Below are 23,856 nucleotides of genomic sequence, written 5' to 3' on the forward strand. Positions count from 1 at the left end.
GCTAACATACTGGATTGTCTGGTTCCCTTATACACTTCCAGACCTCCACATGCATAGTAGAGATAGAGTAAATGGCTGATGTATCAATAACTCCAGTTAATATGTCAATAACTGTGGTTAATATAACAGTAATCATGATTAATATGACAATAACTGTGATTAGTGTATAAAAAGCATTTAAAAGGGGGCAAATTACCTCAACACTTGCCACAGCCCCTGCAGTTTCTATATTTATATTTACTCATATACACTCATGTATATTTATAAGGGCTGTTGATCGATTAAAAAAATTAACTAATTAATCGCACAATTTGCTGTGATTAATCATGATTAATCGCTTTTTTTCTTAAGACTGAAGCTTGTAATAATGGATTTATTAAAATAAAAAATCACGGAATTAATGTAGAATCAATACAAAGGAAGTATATTTAAATTCAAATACTATTGTTTAATAGCATCCTTCCCCAGTAATGATACATGGTTTGAGAAATCTTTCCAACTAAGTGTGAGGAACCTGGCTTTAGATGACCCATGGCCCCAATGTGTTTGTTGTGTGCATGACATTTTATTTGAAATGTACTATAAAATACACAAAAATATTTTTGTGAGACTTGTTCATGGAAATTGTACAATATTGAACAACTGTACAATATACCTACTCATGAAAATGGTGTAACTTCATACAATTTTGACCGAAGTAAAGCTGCAAGTGGTGCCTGTATTTATTAGTTGAAAGCTTTTTAAAGTGAAACCTTCCGCCTAAAACTCCATCCTTGTCCTTATCCATCTTTAGCCAGGATGGTTTGGTTTGGCGGCACACGTCATCACAGGTCATAGGTCAGCCACCACAGGAAGTAAACAAAATGCAGCTGCGTTAATTGTGTAAATTTTTTTTACCGCGTTAAATATTTCAAATTAATCGCAAAAATTAACACATTAACTCTGACAGCACTAATATTTATATTTACTCAAGTGGCAGCTGCTCTTATTGGTATATCAAGGCCACATGATCAAGAACAAAACAGATTCAAGAAAACGTCAGTAACACATCTTAACAAAAGTGGCAATGAACAACGCAGCATTGTCATAACCACAGCTGTACAATTAAGAGACAAGTACCTCAACAATCTAGAAAATACCAGCAACCTAAGTGCAAAAATGTAAATAACTTCCGGTCCTTCCGACACTATAACTGCACAGAAAAGCAAGACTCAGACTACTGTCCCAACCACTGTGGGAGTCTCGCTCTACCACATGGGGATCAGAGCACATGGGTGACGTGACGAGGGTGAGTGACTCGGCAGGAGAGGGACGGCCAGGTATCCCAAGGTTGCCAAGCGGAGGGCTCAGGACAGTAAGAGTGGTCTGATAATTGCTCACAGATACAGAGGGGTCAGTCTTTTCCCTCTCCGGCCGATTAGAACACATGTAGCATGATCTGCTTTATTTGTTTATTGATGGGATCTAATTGAATGTCATTTTTGTTAACTGTCTGATATTTGTGTCAGAATTCCCATACCTGCTGTACACACCTTTATTGGGATCACATAAAACCTTGGCTAAGATGGCATTACTGCTGCTGACACCACCACAACAAAACTAGGCATCTTCGTTTAGCAAGACACAGTTATAGATGGCCTAACTGGGCAGATGCACAGGGCTCCAGGGTTACTGCCATTAATGTTTATAGACGGAGAGAAATATGGGAGGATTCTCTCATTGAACTTGACATTGTAAGTATAGATGTTTGACATGTCGGTGGGGTCGATGAAGGACACTTGTCCGCCGTCATAGTCCAGCTCCACTCTGATCCGCAGCGGTTTCCTCTTCATCATGAGTGGTGTCACTCCCTCTGCTCCATATACGTCACCGTTCCGCAGAGTAAGAACCCAGAATCCTCTCAGTGAGTCACATGTAATCTCTCCCTTCCGGTTCACGGACTCCCTCACCACTCCAATCGTCCACTCAGGCTTGTTCCCCACAGCCACCTCCCAGCTGTGTTTCCCCGAGGTATATCCCTCAGAGCCCAGCACATCCACGCAGGGATTAAACCTCTCTGGGTTGTCAGGAACCTGCTGAATGACTCCGGTATTTCTCACACTGGTAAGATCATCGGACAGAGAGAGCCAAGGGGCTGTAGTGTTGGGGTCCAGAATCACAGGGCCTGTAGAATCCAGAGGGAAAATGTTTGAAATAATGCAAATCCAGGTGGATATTTTTCTTAACCAAAAAATGAAAGTATGCATATAGATTGTTTTCACTCCACTCCATTCCATTGCAATACATGCATTTAGAAGACACTCTTATCCAGACCAGCTTCCAGCACAATATAACAGAAGTGTATCCATTCAAGTTAAATAAGCAACAACATCAGACCAAGCTAACGACACTCCCAGGCCAGTGAGTATGAGCATAACACTATACAAGCCCTACCACAAGTTAACTTGTGCAACCTGACCAGGCAACAGAAGCCAAGTACACTATGATACATCAGTCACCATCAGAAATCATTATTGATTTTAAATGTGTTACGTTGACGAATAAAACATTCAGATGTGCCATTTCAAGTGATGAATTGGCTTCCACACCATGGGATTAATGTCAGCCATTTTTTGGCCAGTCAGCGCTGCATGGCAGATCCTTTTTAGCATTTTCAAATGCTTACTATCCAGTTTTTTTTCTTTTCATATTCCAATGTTTACATTTATCTTGATTCCAAAAAAATAATTATACATTCCAATGTTTATATATCATTAATTATAGATGACAAGTTTGCATTTTTCTTTGATTTATTCATCCTTTATTTTACCAAGAAGAGTCCCATTGAGATATAAACTCACTTTTGCGAGGGAGTCCTGGTCAATGACATCACACAACCAGGTTGGCTCCGTTAACAAATGACAAGCTTTTCTGAAACAAAGATATGAACTACAAGGCTGCTTTCAATAAAAGTTTACAAATTATGACTGTCTTTGCGGCCCATCTCCCCCAGTACTCACTGTACTGCACCATCTCCACCATCTTCTCCCAGACTCTGAACCTCAGATTGCCCAGGTGTTTGGCCACATCAATTAGTGTAATTGAAAGTGGCACTGGATCCTGCAGTGTGCACTGGGCTCTGTGATGACAAGCAGGAGTCACTCACGCTCTGGGGTTTGAATCGACTCAAACAGGTAAGAGGGGGAACATGAGAGTCTACATACCTTCGCTTGACATTCTTGCAGGTCTGAAAAAAAAACAGAAAACAGAGTTAAGTAAGGATAGATAAGTATAAAACAGAGTTATATCATTTATAGAAGGAATTAATTTTGTGCCGATGCCAGTTATAATAGAATCAATCAACAGATCATGTTTGAAAAGATTATTATGAGTAAAAGGATGCTACTATGAGGTGTTGCAGGAGCAGACCAGGAATGATATGCACATAATTATAATAATAATAATAATTCACATAATAATAATAATAATAATAAGCATGTCTGTTTGTCATAGATCTCAAAGCTCTTTAATGTGATGCCTCTAAGTCACCTCAGCCAAGGTGCACCTACCTGGGCAATACACAGCAGCCATTTTGCATTACAAGATTCATTCAAAATATGACTTCCTACAGGGTAGTGTCCCCATGCACAGAGTAAGCAGAATTCTGCTTGGTCCCGTGAAAAGACTGCCCCCTACTGGCCCACCAGTACTAGCAGCAGCCTGATTTTTCAGTGAGGTCTCCCAAACATGCACTGGACAGGCTCAGTCATCAGGCAGAAGGAAGTTAGAATGCGTTATGGCTGCTGGAATTATGATGCATTGTGGGAAGAGATATGTTTTACTAGCTGTTTGTTTTTCTTATACACAACTTTTACACATCAACATGACTGGAATCAGCTGGTATGAACCCAGAGCACTCCAGGAAAATCTAGTTCCTACCTTTAAGAGGGAGACATCTTCACTTGCAATAGCCTTCTCTATGGCTGTGACTTTGTCTGAGAGGGTGGAGAAGTCTCTCGTGATCTTATCAATCTTCTCTCTCATTGTCTGATTTTTCTGCTCCACCTCCTCCCTCAGTGCAGCTAGTCTGGCCTCCTCTTCATCTCGCAGGAACCGGTGCAGCTTCTCAAACTCTGCCTTTACCTGCCTCTCTGTGTGCTGGGCCTGACTCTACAATTCAAAGCACAACATCTAACTGACTCTGCAATTTCAAAAATACAACATCAAGCAATTGAACAGATAGCAAGTCAAAATTACAAAAAGGCCTTTAAGATGGAATGCCTAATCCTCAGTATATGAAATTACTAAATGTTAGGGTGAACAGAAATTTCCCAGTGCTGCTAGATTTTTGTGAAAGATTTTCTTTTATTGTAATTAAATCTGCAGAGACAAAAGTTTCACCACCACAGTGGATTACATTTTTTGAATGAAATGTTTTTTTTATGTTTGTGTTGTAATTTTATTTAATTTACTTCCCCTAAAGTGTTCTTGACTGAAACTCATAAATAACATCACAGAAATAAAAGCACTGGTAATTACTGTCTAATTAAGATGCAGACCAATACTGATGTATCACAGTTAGACTTATAGAGGTTACCAACAGAACAACAGCAGTTTACTAATGAAGACTGATGAAATATTTTGAGTATGGACATTTTATGAATATGCTTTGTGACATTCCTTTGATGTGCACACCTGTTTTTAACCTATAGACTGAAATAAGAACACCGTATATTTTTAATACAGAAAGTGTTCAAGTTCAAGATTTGGGTTTGACTGATTCACTCACCTTGATGTGTTCTGCTGTTTTCTCATACTCTTTTTTAACTCTGGCAAATCTCTCCAGCTTTTCTTTGAGAGGATTCAGGGCAGCCTTGAGTTCCTTCTGGAAGGGATTAACAAACTCACACTTTGTGACAGAAACACACTGATAATACAGTCCACTAACAGCCTGCACAGGAGGGAAAACAATTTTGTGATGTGAGCTACAACTGAGTCTATGTGTGAAATAGTTTGAAACCAGCAGAGCTGAGCAGATTCGCTTACAATACACTGCTATAGTGGCCTTGATCAACAAACTTAACCTGGATCTCTTTTTTAAAAAATCTGACTATGGAACAGGATAATATATTAGAAAAGATGAGTGTTTGTTCTTAGATACCTAACACAACCACGACACCAACACATTGTGTTGTATCAAAAGAAAATATTCCATGGGTCCCAAGTGGCCAAGTCAGCAAAGTGTTTAATTTGAGGTCAAGCTGAGCCATACGATCCCGGTTAGAAAACTCCTGTGTCATGTGCCGAGAACAATCCAGATACCACAACGGTGGGAAAATATTGGCTTTGTTCCACAGGAAATAGGGATGCATAGGCTGGCCCAGCACATCAGAGGCATAATGCCCATCCTCCAATATGCACCCACCCCACTGTAGTACATTGTGTGATTTGTAGTGGGAAAACTACCGTTGCCTGGGTGCAAGTGTATTACAGAATTGCATTGGCAATTCCAAAATGGGTTTGTATAAAAGGGAGGAAATCAAACTCAATTCAAAAAATTCAATTTTGGATGGATCTTTTTTCAGTACTTCACAAATTTAACCACTGAAGCCCAAACAAAAACTGACAGAAAAAGGCTGAATGTTTACATACAAATTTTACATTTATTTATCCGATGCTCTTATCTAGAATGACTTACAATGCAATATACTTAAGTGGGTATAATAAGGCCATATGAACAACAGTACAAGGAATGTCACATAGTGCTACAACAACCAGCACCATATTTCAAAAGCAGAGTGATTTATTCCATAATTACTTCTTTCAGTTTTTAATGGTGGACCTTGTATAGGGAAGTGCAACAAAGAAATCACATGCAGACCAAGCAGCAGTGTGGCATTGTGGTAAGGGAAAGGGCTCATAAACCAAAAGGTCACTGGTCTGATTCCCCGCTAGGGTATACTTCTGTTATACCCTTAGGCAAGGTACTTAAATATCCAACTGTAAAAACAGATACAATTATGAGTTGTTTTGGATAAAAGCATCTGCTAAATGAAAATAATTAGATTAGATTAGATTCAACTTTATTGTCATTGTGGAGAGTACAGGTACAAAGCCAATGAAATGCATCTAACCATAAGTGCAAAAGAATAGTATTATTTACAGATAAATACAGGTAAAGTAAGTACTGCAGCATAAGTGATGCTATATCTTACAGTATGTACAGTGTTATTGACAGTGGAGAGCAACATACAGATTATTATATATTAAATGTTATACATAGAAGTGAAGTGGACAGAGTTGGAAAGGGCAGTGTATATATAAGAGTTGTATGTACAGTATAGACAAGATATGTAGAGCTGGTTGTATGTACAATCTTAATAACAGTAATCTGAACAACTTGGGAAGTTCAGCCTGTGCTAGAATGAGCAGTGCAAATATAAAAAGTACTGAGACAGTGCAGTAATGAGTGCAATAATGCTTAGCGCTGTGGTGTGGAGTTCAGCAGGGTCACAGCCTCAGGGAAGAAGCTCTTCCTGAGCCTGCTGGTGCGGGAGCGGAGGATGCCTGCCTGAAGTGCGGTAGGCAAACTGATGGGGGTCCAGGGCAGTGGGCAGACAGGATTTCAGATGTGATAGAACCAGTCTCTCAAAGCACGTTGCAATGATGGGGGTGAGCGCACCTGGGCGGAAGTCATTCAGGGCCGTAGCAGTGGAGTGCTTCGGCACTGGCATGATGGTGGCGGTCTTGAAGCTTGTGGGGACAACTGCCTGGGCCAGGGACAGATTGAAAATGTCGGTGAAGACCCCGGCCAGCTGCCCTGCACAGACTCTGAGCACACGGCCAGGTATTCCGTCCAGGCCAGCTGCCTTCCATGCATTCACCCTGCTCAGGGTGGAGCAAACATCAGAGGTGGAAAGTGAGAGAGAGAGTTCACCAGGTGGGAGATCCAGTTTGTGGGTGACCTCCTTGTTTCCCCGGTCAAAGCAAGCGTAGAAGAGCTCATCAGGAAGGGACGCAGAGCTGGATGGGGGCACAGTACTAGGTGGTTTGAAGTCTGTGATGATCTGTATGCCTTGCCACATGCAGGGGTCCGGGGAGTTGAAGTGCTCTTCGATCCTCTGTTTGTATATGTGTTGCCTGGGAGATTCCCCTCCTCAGGTTGGCCCTGGCTGAGCTGTAAGCCTCCTGCTTTCCAGACCTGAAGGCTGCATCCCTGGCTTTGAGTAGGAAGCTTTAATTTGTTTTTGTGTTGTCACTCCGTCCACATACCTGTTGATGTGATCCAGGACAGAGTTGGGATAATGTTAATCTGAGAGTCTGTGGTGGCACGGGCAGCAACACACTCCACTCTGTGTGCTGGAATTGGTGCTGAAGAGCAGAGTCAGCACCCTCCAACCAGATCCTGATGGTCCTCACAGAGGGTTTCACGCATTTAATGACTGGGCTGTACTTGGGAAACAGAAACAATGAAAGATGATCAGACTGTCCCGAGTCGGGGAGGGGAGCGTCTTTGTAGGCGTCAGCCACATTTGTATAGACGTGATCCAAGGGTTTATGTCCTCTTGTGGTGCATGGCACATTTTGGTAAAATCTTGGAAGCACGGTGCCTAGATTGCAATGATTGAAGTCCCCAGTAACAATAAAGGCCCCGTCTGGAGGCAATGTCTTCAGCTTGCTAATAGCAGCACTGAGGTCTTCCATGCCTACTTTAGCATTTGCATCAGGTGGTGCATAAACTGCGGCAATGATGCATGTAAACTCTCGTGGTAGATAAAAGGGTCTGCACTTAATAATCAGGTGTTCCAGATCAGCAGAGCACTAAGTGTCAGCAATGGTAGAGTCGGTGCCCCATGATTTATTCACATAGATGCATAAACCACCTCCCCTGCTTTTACCTGTCGCTGCTGTAGCTCTGTCAGCTCTGAAGACCGTGCGCCCCTCCAGTTCCACCACGTTGTTTGGGACATCATTGTTTAGCCATGTTTCCGTAAAAAACATGAAGCTGCAGTCCATAAGCCTTCTCTGTGTGAGGCTCCAAGTCCTCAGTTCGTCCAGCTTGTTTGCCAGAGACCGTACATTGGCGAGGAAGATGCTAGGTAGCGCTGGCCTTTGTGGATTTAGCCTTAGCTTAGCCCGCAGACCTCCACGCTTCCCCCGTGTTCGTTGACGGTCTCGACCCCCGCGCCGGACACTTCCGGTCGGTGTGAGTTGTCCGCAGGTCCGCGGTGTCCTTTCTAACTCCGCTGGTAATTCGTCGAAGTTGAATGGATAGTCCAAAACTATGCTGGTGCACCGATAGTTAATGTCCAAAAGTGTCTGTTTGCTGTATGTGAAGTTCGCATAGCTGAATCGGGCGAATACGCAGGAAACAACCAGATAAATTAACACTATTTTGCGAAATCTGGTAAGACACAACCTCGCGATGTGCATGCGCCGCCATCTTAATCATGAGTTATAAGTTGTTTTGGATAAAAGCATCTGCTAAATGAAAATAATGTAATGTAATGACCTAAAAGTGTAAACACTTGAAAAAATGAATTCATACATTGAGCTTTCAGGGAGAAGCAAAACTACCATTCTGACTGGTTGGGCTGGGCTGACATCAATAAACACAAATATTATACAGATTTTATTATGTATACTAAATATTGCTGAAAATGACACATACTATTTAAACACTAATATAGGCCTACTATATGAAGCAGAATACCTTCACATCCAGAGCAGCCTCTTCCACAGGACAGAGCTTGTGGTTTCTGTGTGTTTTGGAAGTCTGACACACAACGCAGAGAGGCTCCTCATCGTCCTCACAGAAGAGCAGAAGCCTCTCTCCATGAATGCAGCAACGAACTTCAGCCTTCTGTTTTAAGTAGGACTCCACAATGTTTTTCAGAACCAGGCTGACCGTGGGCTTGGATAGAGACTTCCTCCTGCAGATGGGACACTCCCGAGACGACTTCTCCTCCCAGCACCGCTGCAGACAGATGTTACAGAAACTGTGGCTGCACCCCAGGACTACAGGATCCTTGAAGATATCACAGCACACAGAACAGCAGAGCTCCTCTTCCAGAAACAAAGCTTTAGCTGCCATTTTACAGACGAAGCTACGCCCGGTCTCTCTTAGTACATAGTTCAGGAATTAGTCACACGAGTCACACATGTTTAGTTTTACTTTCACTCTCATCTCGAGTTCAGCCAAAACACACCTGGGGGGATGTGTTTGTCAACTGAGCAGACAATCTGTGCCAAACTGTAAAACCAAACATGCAGATGCAAACCTCAACCTTTTAAAAATGAAATAAAACTCATGTTTTTGAGATCATTCTTCTGCGAGAGCTATGTATGGCATCCTCCGATCCATAAAACTGTGGAAACTCTGTGGAAGCTTTCAGTGAACAAGACAATGTAATAAATGTATTCCTTTAGGAGAGACAAACACAGAAATGTTTTAATTGTTGTTCAACAAAGAGCGCTGGAGATCTGGTTAAAAATCTAAAGCATTCCTCTGTCTGGGCAGGCTGTTACATGCTTGCATACTTCTCTATGCCTACTTTTATTTTTTTCCTATAATCTTTATTATTTTTTAAGTGTTTTGCAAAGAATGTGCTTGTTTATAATGAAAAATTGCAGGTAAGTTATTTCAACCTGTAACCTCTCAGGTTGTTACATTTATGATTACATTACATCATTGTTGTTTAGAAGATGCTCTTATCCAGAGCAACTTTCATAGGTTACAGTTTTTCAACATGCTATCCATTAACACAGCAGGACATTTACTAAGGCAGTTGTGGCTTAAGTATCTTGCCAAATGGTACAACAGCAGAGTCCCATTGGGGAATTGAACCAGCAGCCTTTGGGTTACAAGCCCTGCTCCTTGCCACTGTGCTACACTTCCATCCCATAATCAGTTGTATTATTGTCATTTAGCAGACACTGTTATCCATTTGGGAATGGAAGGAGCAACCTTTCAGGTACAAGCCCTGCCCTTTAACACTACACCCACTGCAGATTCAATGTTTATTTGTCAGATGGTTAACTCTTAACTTAGGGATGTGCTTGGGTAGTGGGAGACTTCCAGGGGAAACCAAATTGCTGCTGATAGTGGTGGTGCAGGTAGTGGTGGGGGGGGGGTTGGGTGCTCTGCTGATGAAGGTGCTATCCACCAGATAAGAGGTCAGATCAATCGGTCCTGACTCACTTTGGTCATTAGAGATCCCATGGCACTTATCAAAAGTGTAAGAGCGGTAACCCCGCCCTGGTGAGAAACCCCCTAAAGGCTGTCATCACCTGGACACCTAATCATCCTCCTGGACCTGATTGGCTATGGAACACCTTGTATTACCAACCCACCCTGATTCCCCAAGGTGGAACCGCTTCCAGTTGTCCCCCTTGCTTGAATACATTAAAAATAAATGTAAATACTGCAGTAGTTGGGACTATGAAGAACTACTTGTCAGTTTTGTTTTGTTTTTTTCGTGCTGATGAAGAAAATTGCTTTCAGATTTTCAGAGAGGGCACTAGGCAATATGACATCAAGCCCATCAGCATGTACACAAATCTGAACTTTAAATTCAATGAGTAAAATATAATTCAACATATTATATTTTACTGTGTTATATGCATGCGTGATTCTATGTTTTTTAGTAAATACCTATCTGGTATCTTATCGCAACTTAATTGTGTTTTTCACATGCGAAAGCCAACTTCAAATGTCAATGCTCAGCTGTGATGACATAAATGAGCCCATAATTTCCCTTTCCCCTTTTGGCTCACTTAGTGTGATTTGTTAGAGCCCAAATGGCGGCTCCGTGTGCTATTATGCCAGGTTAGACTAACCGTCCTCTGTATTCCGGGCAGGTTACACTAGCAAAATACATTAGAGCTAATTGCCTTTCGCCTCGCGCACAACACGAACCCTACAGCAATTGGTCTATCAATACCCATGTGACTAGTCTAAACCTATCCCGTTATATGCATGGGGGTTACGCCCGCCCAGCGTAAGCTCCTCCCAAAGGCGTTTCATCACTTTTTCCCTCGTTCTTCATCCGTGCAAGAGAGACTGGGATGCGCTATATCTGGTACCGACTCCGGCGGTTGTCGTGCCCTGCGAGCGTGCACCACAGCCGGGAAGTACAATTGCATCTGCAGCCTAATATCACGTTCGACCAACACAGACAATTCGCTTGAAATATATTGTTTCTGGTTTTATAGTCACAATTAACAGATACCACGAGCCACAATTTCTACTGTATTATACTGTATTCTAGTGTATGTGTTGCTAAGTAAGTAAGTTAGATCTTAGATGCAAATTGATCTGTTTGTGCAGACTGATTAGACAGCACTAGCCTGCTAGCTGACGTTTTGCTACCCGCCTTGCGAGAAAATCGCGGAAGAGAATTGATTGTCGGCGCGGTGCGGTTAAAATGAACGAGACGGAGCACCCTCTAACCCTTGCAGAATATGATTTCGAACGACGCTTTGACGAGAGCGTCGCTATCGAATGGATGCAAGAGAACTGGTGAGTACACGAAAAACGAACAACAATCATTAATTTAAAAAAAAGCTTTACAGAAGAGCAGATTGCCCACAACCATCGCCCACAAGGTGGGTTGGTCCATCACTTTGCTTCACAATGTCCTGGTCAGCGGCTTTTTGGTGATACAGATGTTCGCGTTCTGGCAGCTAGAAAGATAATTTGTTTCATCTCGCTACGGTATAGCTAAGGTAGGACTACATAGAACATTTTCAATCCATCTGATGCTACACCTGATTCAGTTCGTTATTAAAGAAAATGTAATCGGTAATTGTTTTTCACCTTACTGTTTTATCTGGTTGGGGTTTCGTCTGTCGTCAAATGTCCTTGAGAATTGCAGTATGATTTTTAACAATTGCACACCGTTAAACTTCTTCCAACCTTTCGAAATGGTCTCAGGCGATGTTCCCTAAGTTGTCCGTGATCGCGGTGACCTCTACCTCCACAAGTTAGGATGGTTCGTTGTTGCCGTGATATCAAACCAGATGTCACACAGTGTACAAGTCTGTACCCAACAGTATTTTGTATCTGCATATTTATTCACCGGCAGTTGCTTCGATTTTCGCTTCTGCGTTATTTTAGCTGAATTTGAGCGACGTTTAATTTGCGTTTATGAGCTTTTATAAGAAATAAAGTTTGAGGTAGAGCCGTCAAAGTGATCTTCACTGGTTGCAGTTAAGGTGGACTTTGGGAACATTTTAATGCATTCCATCAAAAAGGAAAGGTAGACGGCTCTGAAAATAATTCATCTTAAAATTATTGACGTGTACGAGTAGCTTTTCAGTTTGTGGATACTATGATATCCATGATTATCATTCAAGAATGATTTCAGTCGAGGAAGGTGTGTGAAAATGTGGGTACGTGTAGGAGTTGTGCGTGTAATGTGCGACATAAAATATGTTTTTCGTCATCAGCATACCGTATCTTATCTCCTCATCATTGCCTAGGCCCTAGGCAATGACAACGCTTCATCGATTGGTTGTGGCTGGAGAGTAATGTGGCGCGTTCATTCCTGTAAATGCGCCGAAGATCTTTATAGAATTCTGGGAATTGCGTTCCAGATCTGCGTAGCCTTTTTTGTTACTATAACATTATAGGTAATAATTAATTTTCCTATCAGATGACCTTATCCTCTGAACTTTACAAAGAGAACCCTACCCACTAAGTTAAATCAGGATTCCTTGATTTTTTTTCAGCTGAGGTTATGTACTGCATCCAAGTGTACAACATAAGTGACCCATACAGGACTCCAGCACACACAGCACACTACAGATATTGTTTTAAGGATCTTTATGGTGTTGGTTTTCGGTGTCAGCTCAGCACTACTTTTCTGGGAGGAGGTAGTTTGTGCTGCTGAATGCATGGTCATGCATGCTGGACACTGCTCTCAGGTGAGATAAAATAGGCTGGCATGGTCAGCAAGGTCATGTCTCCTCACCAGAGGAACAGTGGATTTTTGCTGAAAACAGGAGCTGTCCTTTGGAGGGCCAGGGTTATCATTGCTACAGATTATTTTAGCAATTTGTGGAATTATCAGCTCACACCTGAGATCTGCATTGCATAAGTATGTAATCATAACCACAAAAGCAGCTTCCCCCTATATTGCACCATTTGCAAGACGCAAAGACTAGCAAGATGCCCCTTTATCCAGATTGACTTGCACGTCTGTATGTGTATGGTCCACTTGGCTGGTGTTTTAAATTTTGCCTGGGGAAACGTGCAATCAGGGACCAGGTGGCAGGTTGAAAACCCTCCAGTCAGACGAAAAATGCAGGCAAAACAGGGTTACTTCGCTTGCGTTTGACACTCGGCCTCCCCCCGGCTTCTTTGATTAATGGGCTGGGGCTGTTTCAGCATTTGTTTCGCTGATTAGTGAAGAAATGTAGCTGAAAGTGCACAGTTTTCTTTTGAATTTCATCCCTCCCTCCCTCCCTCCCCCACCCCATCTCCTCCCTCCCTCACTCCCTCTCTCCCTCCCTCTCTCTCTTTTCTGGTTCCATCAGCTCTGAATAGCTGAGGTAAGTGAGCATCAGCAGAACGTGTGCGGTCCTCTGCTGATGTTGGGCAGGCGTGGGGCAGGGGTGAGGAGATCCACTACATCGCACTACATCTGGCGCTGCACTCAGGCTGCCGCAAAAACAGTGGCGCTTGTGTGCATATGCTGTAAACGGGACAAATTTCCATTCCACAGCAATCTTTGTCAGGAGGGCAGACATTGGACCTCCTGTTTTTGGGGTCTTTCACCAACACCCCCTCCCCCACCCCCACCCCGCATCATTACACCGCTGCTCCTTCAGACTCTTTCCATCTCCCTATCTCTCCCCCTGTCTCTCTTATCTCCCCATACAAAATGAAATGTGTTATATATATATATATATATATTGTGTTATAATACTGACAAATACGCTATTCAGCCCAAGAATGTATTGAAAATGCATTTAATATATAATAACCTCCATCATCACTCAGTCCCAGTAGCAGCCCTCCCTTGGGCCCTGTGTGTATAGAATGGGAACTTTGGGTACCCCAATAATCACAGGTATTTTAAACACTTTGCGTGGTGGGGGGTGGGGAGGGGTGTTCTGATGCTTGCCTCAATTCAGGAGTGGCACGTTTGCGGTTTGCACAGTCTGCCCATGAGGCACTCCCCAGCCTTACCCGATCATGATGTTATTAAAGGCTTTAGATTTGGTGTGGTGCCGTTTTGAACTTGGACTGCTGTAGTACAAACTGCCAGCTACTGTATATAAATGAGTGATGTGTGAAATACAAGCTGCGTTAGTGAATAGATGATGTGCTGATAGATCACGCGCTTTGTTTTAATGGGGGTCTGGGTATTCTTAGAGGGATATATGCAGGAGAGGTGGGCTTGTGAGCCCTTCTGATCGCAATATATATATAATATCACAATGATAACTATTATTATTATTAGTAGTAGTAGTAGTAGTATTGTTTGCTGCTGTTGTTACTGGTATTATCAGTATAAATTCTGCTACTTGGTATTATCATTATAAATACTGCTACTTCTACCACTACTATCATTATTATATGGTAGTATAGTGCATATTATGATAGTGTGTATTCTTTTATCATTTCTGTGTCAGAGCATCTCTGTCTGGAGTCTTTCATGATGTGTGACAGTGAGTTTTTCATTCTGTCTGTTACCATTGCTGTGACAGACAGAATCTGCCTCAGTAATGGTGTCTGTGACAAAAAAAATCTGTCTCTGTAATAGTGTCTGACAGGAAGCATCAGTCGCTTTAATAGCACCTGTAACAGTGATTATTTGCTGCTGTAGTGGTTTCTGTGACAGTGAGTATCTGCCTATGCAATGAGTAATGGTTTCAGTGATAGTATTTGCCTCTGATGTCTCTGACAGTGAGTTTTTTTTCTCTGCACTATTGTAAGTCACTCTGGATAAGAGTGTGTGCAAAATGATGTATGGTGGCTCTGTAATATCTGTGACAGTGAGCACCTGCCACTGTAATGATGTCTGTGACAATGAGCATCTGCCTCTGTGAAAGCGCTCTGTGACAGGGAGCGTCATGCACTCTCACACTGTGTCTCTGTGCTGATGTGTGCGCCGTGTCTCTCTGATGCAGGAGCAAGTCGTTCGTGTTCTGCGGGCTGTACGTGGCGCTCGTCTTCGGGGGCCAGCACTTCATGCGGGAGAGGCAGAAGCTGGAGCTGCGCAGGCCGCTGGCGCTGTGGTCGCTCAGCCTGGCCATCTTCAGGTGCGTGAACCGCCAGACCGCGGCTGACCGCTGGCCACAGCTGACGGCTAGCTGCAAAAGACCGTGACCGCTGCTGACTGTGCATCAGACTGTGATCAAGACCATAGCAGACCGAGGCCACAAATAACCACAACCACTGTTGACCTGAGAACACAAATGACCAAGACTGAGCATGACCATGACTGCAGCAGACTGAGGTTGCAAATGACCGTGACCACTGTTGACCAAAGAACACAAGTGACCAAGACTGTGCCCAGGACCACAGTTAACTCATTTCAGAGATGGCCGCGGTTGTTGCTAACCGAGACCACAGCTGTCTGAGACCATCGCTCATCAAGACCGTGACCAGCCAGGGGTCTCACACCTAGACTGGGCCTCTCATTTCAGCTGCCACCAAAATGTTGGGTTATACACTAATTGTAAAATGTGGTTTAGCAATGATTTCTTAAAAGTGTTACCCTTTAAAATTTTATAGATTTGTGTGTTTCTCACATTTTATTGTTTCGGTTGTCAAGAATAGAAATGTCTTGATTTTGTATAAGTTTGCCAGCATAATTCAAAAAGTCTTGTTTTCTTTCTTAATACTGAATGATGATCAAATGTTGCACTGTTGATCAGATGGACACTTTTTGTGATTCATTTTGTAAATATCAGATTATTTATTGTATCAGCAGGACTGCTCTGCCATGTATAGAGTTTGTATCCATAAGCATCCATATCTGTTTGTGTATGATAGGGTCTCCAAGGTAACCCTTGAAGACAAAACCATCAACATGACCTTTTACAGGATTGGTTTCCCTAGCAACGCATTATGCATGTACGTGTAGGGAAAGACTGGGGTTTTGTCCTTTTGGTCAGTTATCAGATTAGAATTTATTTTCATTTCCACTCATGCGTGTGTTGCCCGCTGCATGTATGTTGCCTTGAACCAAGCGTAGTTCAACAGCAGGTCACTAGTGTCTTGTAAGAAAAATCTGTCCATATACCCGTAATCCGAACGCCTGTGTTAATAATCAGACCAGATTTCCACATGATGTTTCCCTTTATTGTTATGGTTACTGTTGTGCAGCCCCTGAGAACAGAGGGATTTACTGGGAAAAGAACAAAACTTGAAAACCCGTAGCATTTTGTGTGTGTGTGTGTTAAACTGTTACCACCATACTGTATGCCTGGGTTACAAGCATGCTCTGTTCTACGCTCCCCAGCTCAGATCTGGAATGAGAAGCTTATTGTTGCAAGTCCTGTGCGTGCCACAAAAGTAACATGATTTCCCATTAATAATGACTGAAACAGCGAGGGTGTGTGTGTGTGGTGGGGGGGAGCGGTGCCCGGGGGAAACCTCATGGCAGCGGGTAGCACGCTGGACCTGCAGCCAGCGCCCATCCCATAATCCTAATCCCCATCTGCACCATGGCAGGGACCGCCCGCTGGCGCGGCCGTCCCAGCATGCACCGAAAAGTGTGCCACTGAACTGCACAGAGGCTGCCTGTAATCTACACAAAAATAATATCCACGTTCCAGAGGTCAAAACAGTGTGAGCTCAGGGGCACCATGGGGTGCCAGTGAGCTGGCGTGTCGGTCTTTGGACTGTGGTTTTACCAAGCCGTCTTTCAAAGCACGTTTGGTCACAATTAATAATGAAAAAACAAATCATAATTGGACTGGAGGAAGTACAGCTGTGGTTTGGCTGGCTTGAGGGGGGAAGGAATATTTTATGGTAATTTTAGTGTGATATCCACTGTAATATTACATTACATGTAATGAGAGCAAATGCTCTCATCCAAATTGAATTACACAGGTTACAGTTTTTACATGTTATACATTTTTACAGCTGGATATTTACCGAGGCAATTCTGGGTTAAGTATCTTGCCCAAGGGTAAAGCAGCAGTGCCCGAGTAGGGATTTGAACCAGCAAACCTTCGGTTACACAGGTAGAACTGAGCTTTAGCCTGCTGATCTTCATGGGTGTGGCTCGGGGCGTGGCCCCTCATCTGAAATTGGCACCCTCCCAATGCGTGCTTGTCTCTAGACAGCACCCCTTTCCTGCGTGCCACCACACACAAGCAGGCAGTGACTAACCCACTGCTCGCCGCGGGGTTAGGGTGCGCCGGCCCCTTCGTCAGGAGAGCACACAGTGGGAACAGAGTAAATAAAACTCCGGCAGGCAGGTGAGTCAGAGAAGGTGCCAGGTAGCGTTTATGAGTCATCGTGCACTCCAGATAGCAGGGGCCGCGTACAGAGTGACCATTTATCTTTTTTCCCCCTTATGGAAAAATACTCTGAAAAAGCCCTGGGAGAGAACAGTGGTTAAGAGGCAAACCGCTGACATGGAGACCCGTACGGAATGCCACTTTACGAGCTGGCTGGGGGGCAGTCACACAGGCACCACAGAAGGTGTTAATTATGTCAGATCCTAGCAGGTTTGGATCTTTGTGTGGGCCAACCAAAAGGTTGCCGGTTCAACTCACTGCTGGGGCACTGCTGCCGTACCCTTGGGCAAGGTGCTTAGCCCATAATTGCCTCAGTAAATATCCAGCTGTATAAATGGATGGCATGAATGAAATTGTAACCTTGAAATTGCAATGTGAGTCACTCTGGATAAGTGTCTGCAAAGCAACTAAATGTAAATGTTTTGTGTGTTGGTTTCGGTTCTAGAAATAACTCCCTGACCGGAGATGGTGACAGGGAGCTGGGTTGCCTATTAGGCGATGCGCTGGTGTGTTTTTTTTTTTTTGACCTAAGCGCAGGCTGTCCCATCACAGCTACAGTCGGGGGTGTGCCCGTGTGTAGCCCAGAGGACCGTCCGGCCCCCAAGCATGCACCCTGGATCAGTTTCAGCCTCTAGGCTGAAAGCTAGGATTAGGGGTCTTATCTGATCCTAGATCTGTGTGTGCGGCCAGACAGTGTTTACTCATCTCCCTGCCACGAAGATGCAATCTGCGTCTTTCGGTTTGCTTGGTCTAATCGCTCTGTCATCTACATTTTGACTCCACGTTAAAAGCCTCTGGCAACTGGAAGCCTCACATTTATCTGAGGTAACGGATGAGTCAGAGTACACAAACAGCTACAGCAAAAGAAACAACGAAAGACCGCTCCAACAGGCCTGTCACCAGCCCCCCAAGGAAACGGCCAACTGGTTACCCGCTCAGGGGCCACCGGTGCTTGGGACTTTTTATAGGTCTGACTTTTAAATTTGTATGCTTTTTTTCTGAATGACTGAATTACTCACATTGTTGTAACTTCCGAACACCCCTCTAGCAAAGTACCATAGCCATAACATTACATTTTTGTCATTCAGCAGACACTCTTATCCAGAGTGACTTACAGAGGTTGCAGTTTTATCCATTTATACAGCTGGATATATCCTGAGGCAGTTGTGGGTTAAGTACCTTGCCCAAAGGCACAACAGCTGTGCCCCAGTGAGGAACTGAACCCTCAATCTCTCGTTTAAAAGCCCTGCTCCTTACCACTATGCCATGCTGCTGCCACCGTAAACATCCATGTCTTTTTCAGAAAATGTATTCAAAGGAGCAAAGGAGAGCTGAAGACATCCTATCAAATGCCTGTCTGATGCCTCATAAAGGCCTCCTGTCCAGCTAAATGCCTGGGATTTTTTCGTTGGAAATATGCAGTGGGCTGGAGCCGCCGGCCTACATGGAGCAGGGACTGTGGGAGCAGGCTGAGTGCTGAGCTCTGTAATGTAATAATCCATAATCCTGGCCCCAGCGCGGCATCCGTGGCCGAAAAACGTGCCACCGATGATGGCAGGGGGGACAATGCCCATGAATGTCCCCAAAACAACACCTCCAACATTAACTGAACTGGACGAGACCTCCCCAGAGACCCACATTTCAAATAATTTCATTTTCAATTTTTCTATGGTCTGAAAATTGAATATTCACTATAATCAACACCTATTTCTCCCCCTTCCGGGGCTCTGTGAAACTCCAGCTTGTGTCCATTTAAATGATCACTTACTGCAAAGTGATCGTTTACTGAAAAATCCTCAGATTTTCTCAGTATGAAAAAATGCTCTGATTTTCTCAGAATGACGTACAATGGTAGAGACAAAGTGTGACTTAAATGACCAGGTGGCAGTAAATGTGTGTGGATTTTTGTACTGTCCGTGGACACCTTCATAGGGGAACTGTGGGGAACGTGAGATGGCCCGGTTTGGTGTCGATCGTTAGGCCCACGGAGTGGTGCCCAGACCGGCTGTCTCCTGGCAGCAGCAAGGAGGCAGAGATGAATAATATATAAGTACACAGTTATGAAATGTAATGCTCAGAGGAGGCGTGTTTTACGGAGTGAATATATGGGTTTCCCCCCTCTCTCCCTCAGTATCATCGGCGCTGTGCGGACCGGGTCCTACATGCTCCACGTCCTCTACACCAGCGGCTTCAAGCAGTCAGTCTGTGACCAGAGCTTCTACAGGGCCCCTGTCAGCAAGTTCTGGGCGTACGCTTTTGTCCTGAGCAAAGCCCCTGAGCTAGGTAAGAGGTGCCAGGCAGAAAAAAGAGGGGATGGAGGGGTTGGGCAGTGGAGTGAGTTGTGATTGGTCCTCTGAGCCAGACTGCACGAGAGAGACAGGAAATGATGATGACGGGAGGGGAGATCGACCTTGAGAAAAGGCCACTGCGTTTTTGTTCTTTAATTTCCCAGAAGGCTTTGATACGATCGGCCGGGTTTCATGGCTGTGCCCTCTCGCAGTAGTGCAGCTGTGAGGTGGTGATGTCACAGCTCTGCATGGGGGGAGGGGGGGTGCAGGGTACTGAGGCAGCTGAGAGAGAGAGAGAGGTACTGTGTACATGCATGTGTGTCTGTACAGCATGTCCCCCGTAGTGTGTGTGTGTGTGTGTCTCCTCAGTGTATGTGTAAGCACATCAGTGTGTGTCTTATGTGCATGTGTGTATGTGTCTGTGTTTCTTTTGTGTGTGCGTGTGTGTGAGTGTATGTGTGTCTGTGTGTTTCTTTAGTATGTGATTGTGTATGTGTGTATATTTCTAGTGTGTGTGCCTGTGTATTTGTTTAGTGTGTGTGATGGTGGGTGTAGGTATGTGTTTGTGTTCCTGTGTGTAGGTATAGGTCAGTGTGTATGTTTTTGTGTGTGTGTTTCTTTAGAGTGAGTGTGTCCTGACGGCACTGTCCCCACCCTCCCCCCACAACCCCCCTCCTTCCAGGGGACACAGTGTTCATCGTGCTGCGGAAACAGCGTCTGATCTTCCTGCACTGGTACCACCACGCCACGGTACTGCTCTACTCCTGGTACTCCTACAAGGACCAGGTGGCCGGTGGCGGCTGGTTCATGACCATGAACTACCTGGTGCACTCGCTGATGTACAGCTACTACGCAGCGCGGGCGGCCGGAGTGCGGGTGCCCCGCCGCTTCGCCATGCTGGTCACCGTCACCCAGATCGCGCAGATGGTCATGGGGCTGGCTGTCAGCAGCCTGGTCTACCTATGGATGCAGGAGGGGCGCTGCCCCTCCCACCTGGACAACATCGTCTGGGGCTCACTCATGTACCTCAGCTACCTGCTGCTCTTCTCCTCCTTCTTCTACAGCTCCTACCTCAAGGGCTCTGGTGGCAAGGCCTCCAAGGCGGACTAGGCCCTGGTCGCTGTGGGGATGGGTGGGGGGGGATGGGTGGAGGTGGGAGGGGGAAGGGTGTGGGGCTTTTGGGGGGGGGGGGGTGAAGGTTGGGTCATTGGGGGGAGCACACAACAGCTTTCCCATTGGCTGGTCTCCAGGTCACCTGCATCCCTATCCAGGTGTTTTTTTTCTTTTTTTCTTTTGCAGAATCTCCTAGTGTCCATGTATACACGTGTTTCCTTTAAAGATAAACCAAAAAACAAAACAAAATATAACAAAGAAAAACAAATAGACCAAGGGACCAGTGAATGGGTGGCATGTGAAACTTCAGAGGCACCCCCCATCCTCTGACCCCTGTGGTCTGCAGGGGGAAAGGAAGGATGACGAGTCTGTAAGCAATTAAGTCGTGTGAACCGTCTCGTCTGGCATCTCTTTTTCGTTAATCTCATTTCTCAGACCTCTCTGTCGGGGCTCAGTCAGAGCGAAGGACAGTTTACCGAAGACTAATCGCATGACAGAGGAGCTTGAATAGTGTGGATCAGATTAGCTGGTTCAGTCAAAACAAAAAGTCATGGATTTTACTTCAAGCTGATTTTTCTGTATCAAAGCAGAACCATTAGAAGTATCAGTTCTTGTGCACAATGTAGAAATAGCTCTTGTAACATGAAGTGGTATTATATGTCATTGTATCAGTTGCGGTGACACTGTGGGACAACATTTCCCAAGGTGCACTGCACTGCATGAAGGATATTTATTTAAACCCACATTTCAGCTGTTATTTCCACACTAGTACTGACATGATACCAGAAAATTGTGCAGAGAGGATTAACCACGACTCTGGTAATTAGATAATGGATCGCAATCTTAATCTGTCCGCCACGTGGCTCCAGTCTGTTTCAGACATAAATGTGCCATAGTGCTTAGGGAACCAGAAGGTTGTAGGATCAAATTTCTGGTGTTGGACCAATGAACCGGTTACTTAAATATCCAGCAGTGCCATTGTTAACCCATGTGTTGATCTGAGATAATCTCTGTAAGGAGAAGGGCATCCTCAAAGTAAGTGAACTGTAAAATACAAAAAAGTACAGATATTGTGCAAAATGGTGAGGTCATCACCAGTCCTAAATAATGAATCCATCCTAAATCATCAATACTGACCATAATCTCCTGTACACTGTACTCAGTATACAATGGGATGGATTCCATTGGCTCATAGTAGAAGTATGTGGCCTCCGTGGCTCATGGGAATGTTACCCACAATGCAACATTCCAATGCGCAGTTCGTACTGAATTTACTGCATGGTGCCGAAACAGATGGCAGCAAACACGTCACACATAATGTGTCCGTCCCAGGTTCAAGCGTGCTCCATCCAAGCTAGGGGGGTCCCGTAGACCCCCATGTCCCAGAAAACCCTGAAAAGAAACCGCCCTTTGTGTTTGATCATGGGGGGCCCTGTGTTACTGCAGCTTCCCCGTCACTCTCGGGCCTGCCACACCTGCTGCGGGCCTTTAGGAACGAAGGGAAGAGCCTCTTGCTCAGTGCATTACTGTACATAACAGATTCGTAAGAATTTATTTATTTTCTTAAAGAAATGTGCGCATGGCAGCTCCTGGAATCGGCAGAACTTAACCGTGGCCTCTGTTAGTCCTTGTATTCATTATGAACAGATTTTATCTGACTGCTTTGTTTGTTTTTTTTTACGCCAAATCATGCACTGTATTTTTTTGTTTTATTTGAAGTATATAATGTGTATGTAGTGTGTTTTTAAGGAGCCTTTTTTTCTGTCACAGTGCATTAGGGTACTAGTCTAGAGGGTCACCTAAATGTGGAGGTTATGTTATGGTAGTCATGAGGATGTACAATAAAGGGCTTTGTTTATGAAATATTCCACAAGGTAATATTTCTTTAAAAAAAAAGAATATTAGGAATATTTAAAAAGGGATATCTGTAAAAATGGTGAAGGGTTGAACAAAGCTTGTGTGAGAGGGACGTATCTGAGGTAGTTGTTGCTGCTGTACCTCAGTGTAAATGAACACTATGTCCTGTCATTTTGATGTCAATCTCATTGTGATGTCACTCTCATTGTGATGTCATTCTTTCAGTACAGTCTGTCCTTTCATTGTGATGTCACTCTTGTTGTGATGTATTCTGGCCAAGAAGGTCGCATAGAATGAAGTCTGTTGGCAATACAGGAAAATGTAAAACCAGAATGGTTGATATCTGAAAATAGTTGTTGCTCCATTCATATATGAATATACATACTGCAGTGCATTTGAAAATGACATGTATTGTCAAATAAATTTGCATATAAGGGATACAGTGGTATTTATGGAAGTCGACGACAACTGTTTTGCCATGTGTAAAAATATTGGATTTCCAATCATGTACATGTAACCTCAGTTCAAGGCTGCAGATTCAATGGCACAGCACAGAGAAACACTTTAGTCTCAGTGAAAGCAGTGAAGCCTCTGAAAAATGCAGTCACATGTACTGCTCATACGGTGTCACAGTGTGATGTTTATATTCTGGTTTATCTGTCCATAATGTGCACAGTCTATGTAAACAACACTGTTTCCAGCACAGAGGAGAAGGGGTGGGTCTTATAATGTAGGTATAACCAAATAAAGTAGTGAGTTAAGTGAGGTAGCAAATGTAGTATTTCAGTAGGTACACCTAATTACTTGTGACCTTCGACGGCTTGTCCGTCATCACTTATCCTTTACGTTGAGGTAGTGCTTGAGTGCAAACATTAGCCTCGCTCCGCTAGTGGCAGTCACTGAATGACCCCTGTGTGTGTGTGAGTGTGTGCATGTTGAGAGAGCTGCATTGTAGGAGCACAGGGTTATATTGATATGTGAGTGAGTCTCAAACAGCCATATTCCAGATAAAGCAGTAATGAGTACAAGCATGAATCATTTAAAAAAGTAAACAACTGTAGCACAAACCTCGGATGCTACCTTAGTCTCCGTTATTGATCCTAATGACGAAGATGATGATGATGATGATGATGGAGAT

General features: G+C 44.0%; 2 protein-coding genes across 2 annotated transcripts; one reads left to right on the forward strand and one right to left on the reverse strand.

The window, feature by feature from the left end:
* Positions 1–956: 956 nt before the first annotated feature.
* On the reverse strand, positions 957–9,219 carry LOC118774997 (tripartite motif-containing protein 35-like). The gene is made up of 6 exons (XM_036524663.1): positions 8,693–9,219; positions 4,769–4,864; positions 3,919–4,149; positions 3,204–3,226; positions 3,000–3,118; positions 957–2,164 (listed from the first exon to the last, which is right to left on the reverse strand). The coding sequence occupies exons 1-6, from the start codon at positions 9,071–9,073 to the stop codon at positions 1,614–1,616; spliced, it is 1,401 nt and encodes a 466-aa protein (XP_036380556.1). The 5' UTR covers positions 9,074–9,219; the 3' UTR covers positions 957–1,613.
* A 1,811-nt stretch (positions 9,220–11,030) lies between these two features.
* Positions 11,031–20,858, forward strand: LOC118786820 (elongation of very long chain fatty acids protein 6-like). Its single transcript, XM_036542158.1, has 4 exons — positions 11,031–11,500; positions 15,118–15,249; positions 19,592–19,743; positions 20,431–20,858. Exons 1-4 carry the CDS (start codon positions 11,406–11,408, stop codon positions 20,856–20,858), a joined length of 807 nt encoding a protein of 268 aa, XP_036398051.1. The 5' UTR covers positions 11,031–11,405.
* Positions 20,859–23,856: the final 2,998 nt, after the last annotated feature.

The sequence above is a fragment of the Megalops cyprinoides genome, chromosome 1 (assembly GCF_013368585.1).
Source record: "Megalops cyprinoides isolate fMegCyp1 chromosome 1, fMegCyp1.pri, whole genome shotgun sequence".
Taxonomy (NCBI): domain Eukaryota; kingdom Metazoa; phylum Chordata; class Actinopteri; order Elopiformes; family Megalopidae; genus Megalops; species Megalops cyprinoides.

Coding starts and splice junctions, on each gene's coding strand:
- LOC118774997 (XM_036524663.1), bottom strand. CDS start 9,073: ATGGCAGCTAAAGCTTTGTTTCTGGAAGAGGAGCTCTGCTGTTCTGTG. Junction 4,865..8,692: donor AGGCTGCTCTGGATGTGAAG/GTATTCTGCTTC, acceptor AATCCCTTCCAG/AAGGAACTCAAGGCTGCCCT. Junction 2,165..2,999: donor GGTGGAGATGGTGCAGTACA/GTGAGTACTGGG, acceptor TGGATTCTACAG/GCCCTGTGATTCTGGACCCC.
- LOC118786820 (XM_036542158.1), top strand. CDS start 11,406: ATGAACGAGACGGAGCACCCTCTAACCCTTGCAGAATATGATTTCGAA. Junction 11,501..15,117: donor GAATGGATGCAAGAGAACTG/GTGAGTACACGA, acceptor TCTCTGATGCAG/GAGCAAGTCGTTCGTGTTCT. Junction 19,744..20,430: donor GAGCAAAGCCCCTGAGCTAG/GTAAGAGGTGCC, acceptor CCCTCCTTCCAG/GGGACACAGTGTTCATCGTG.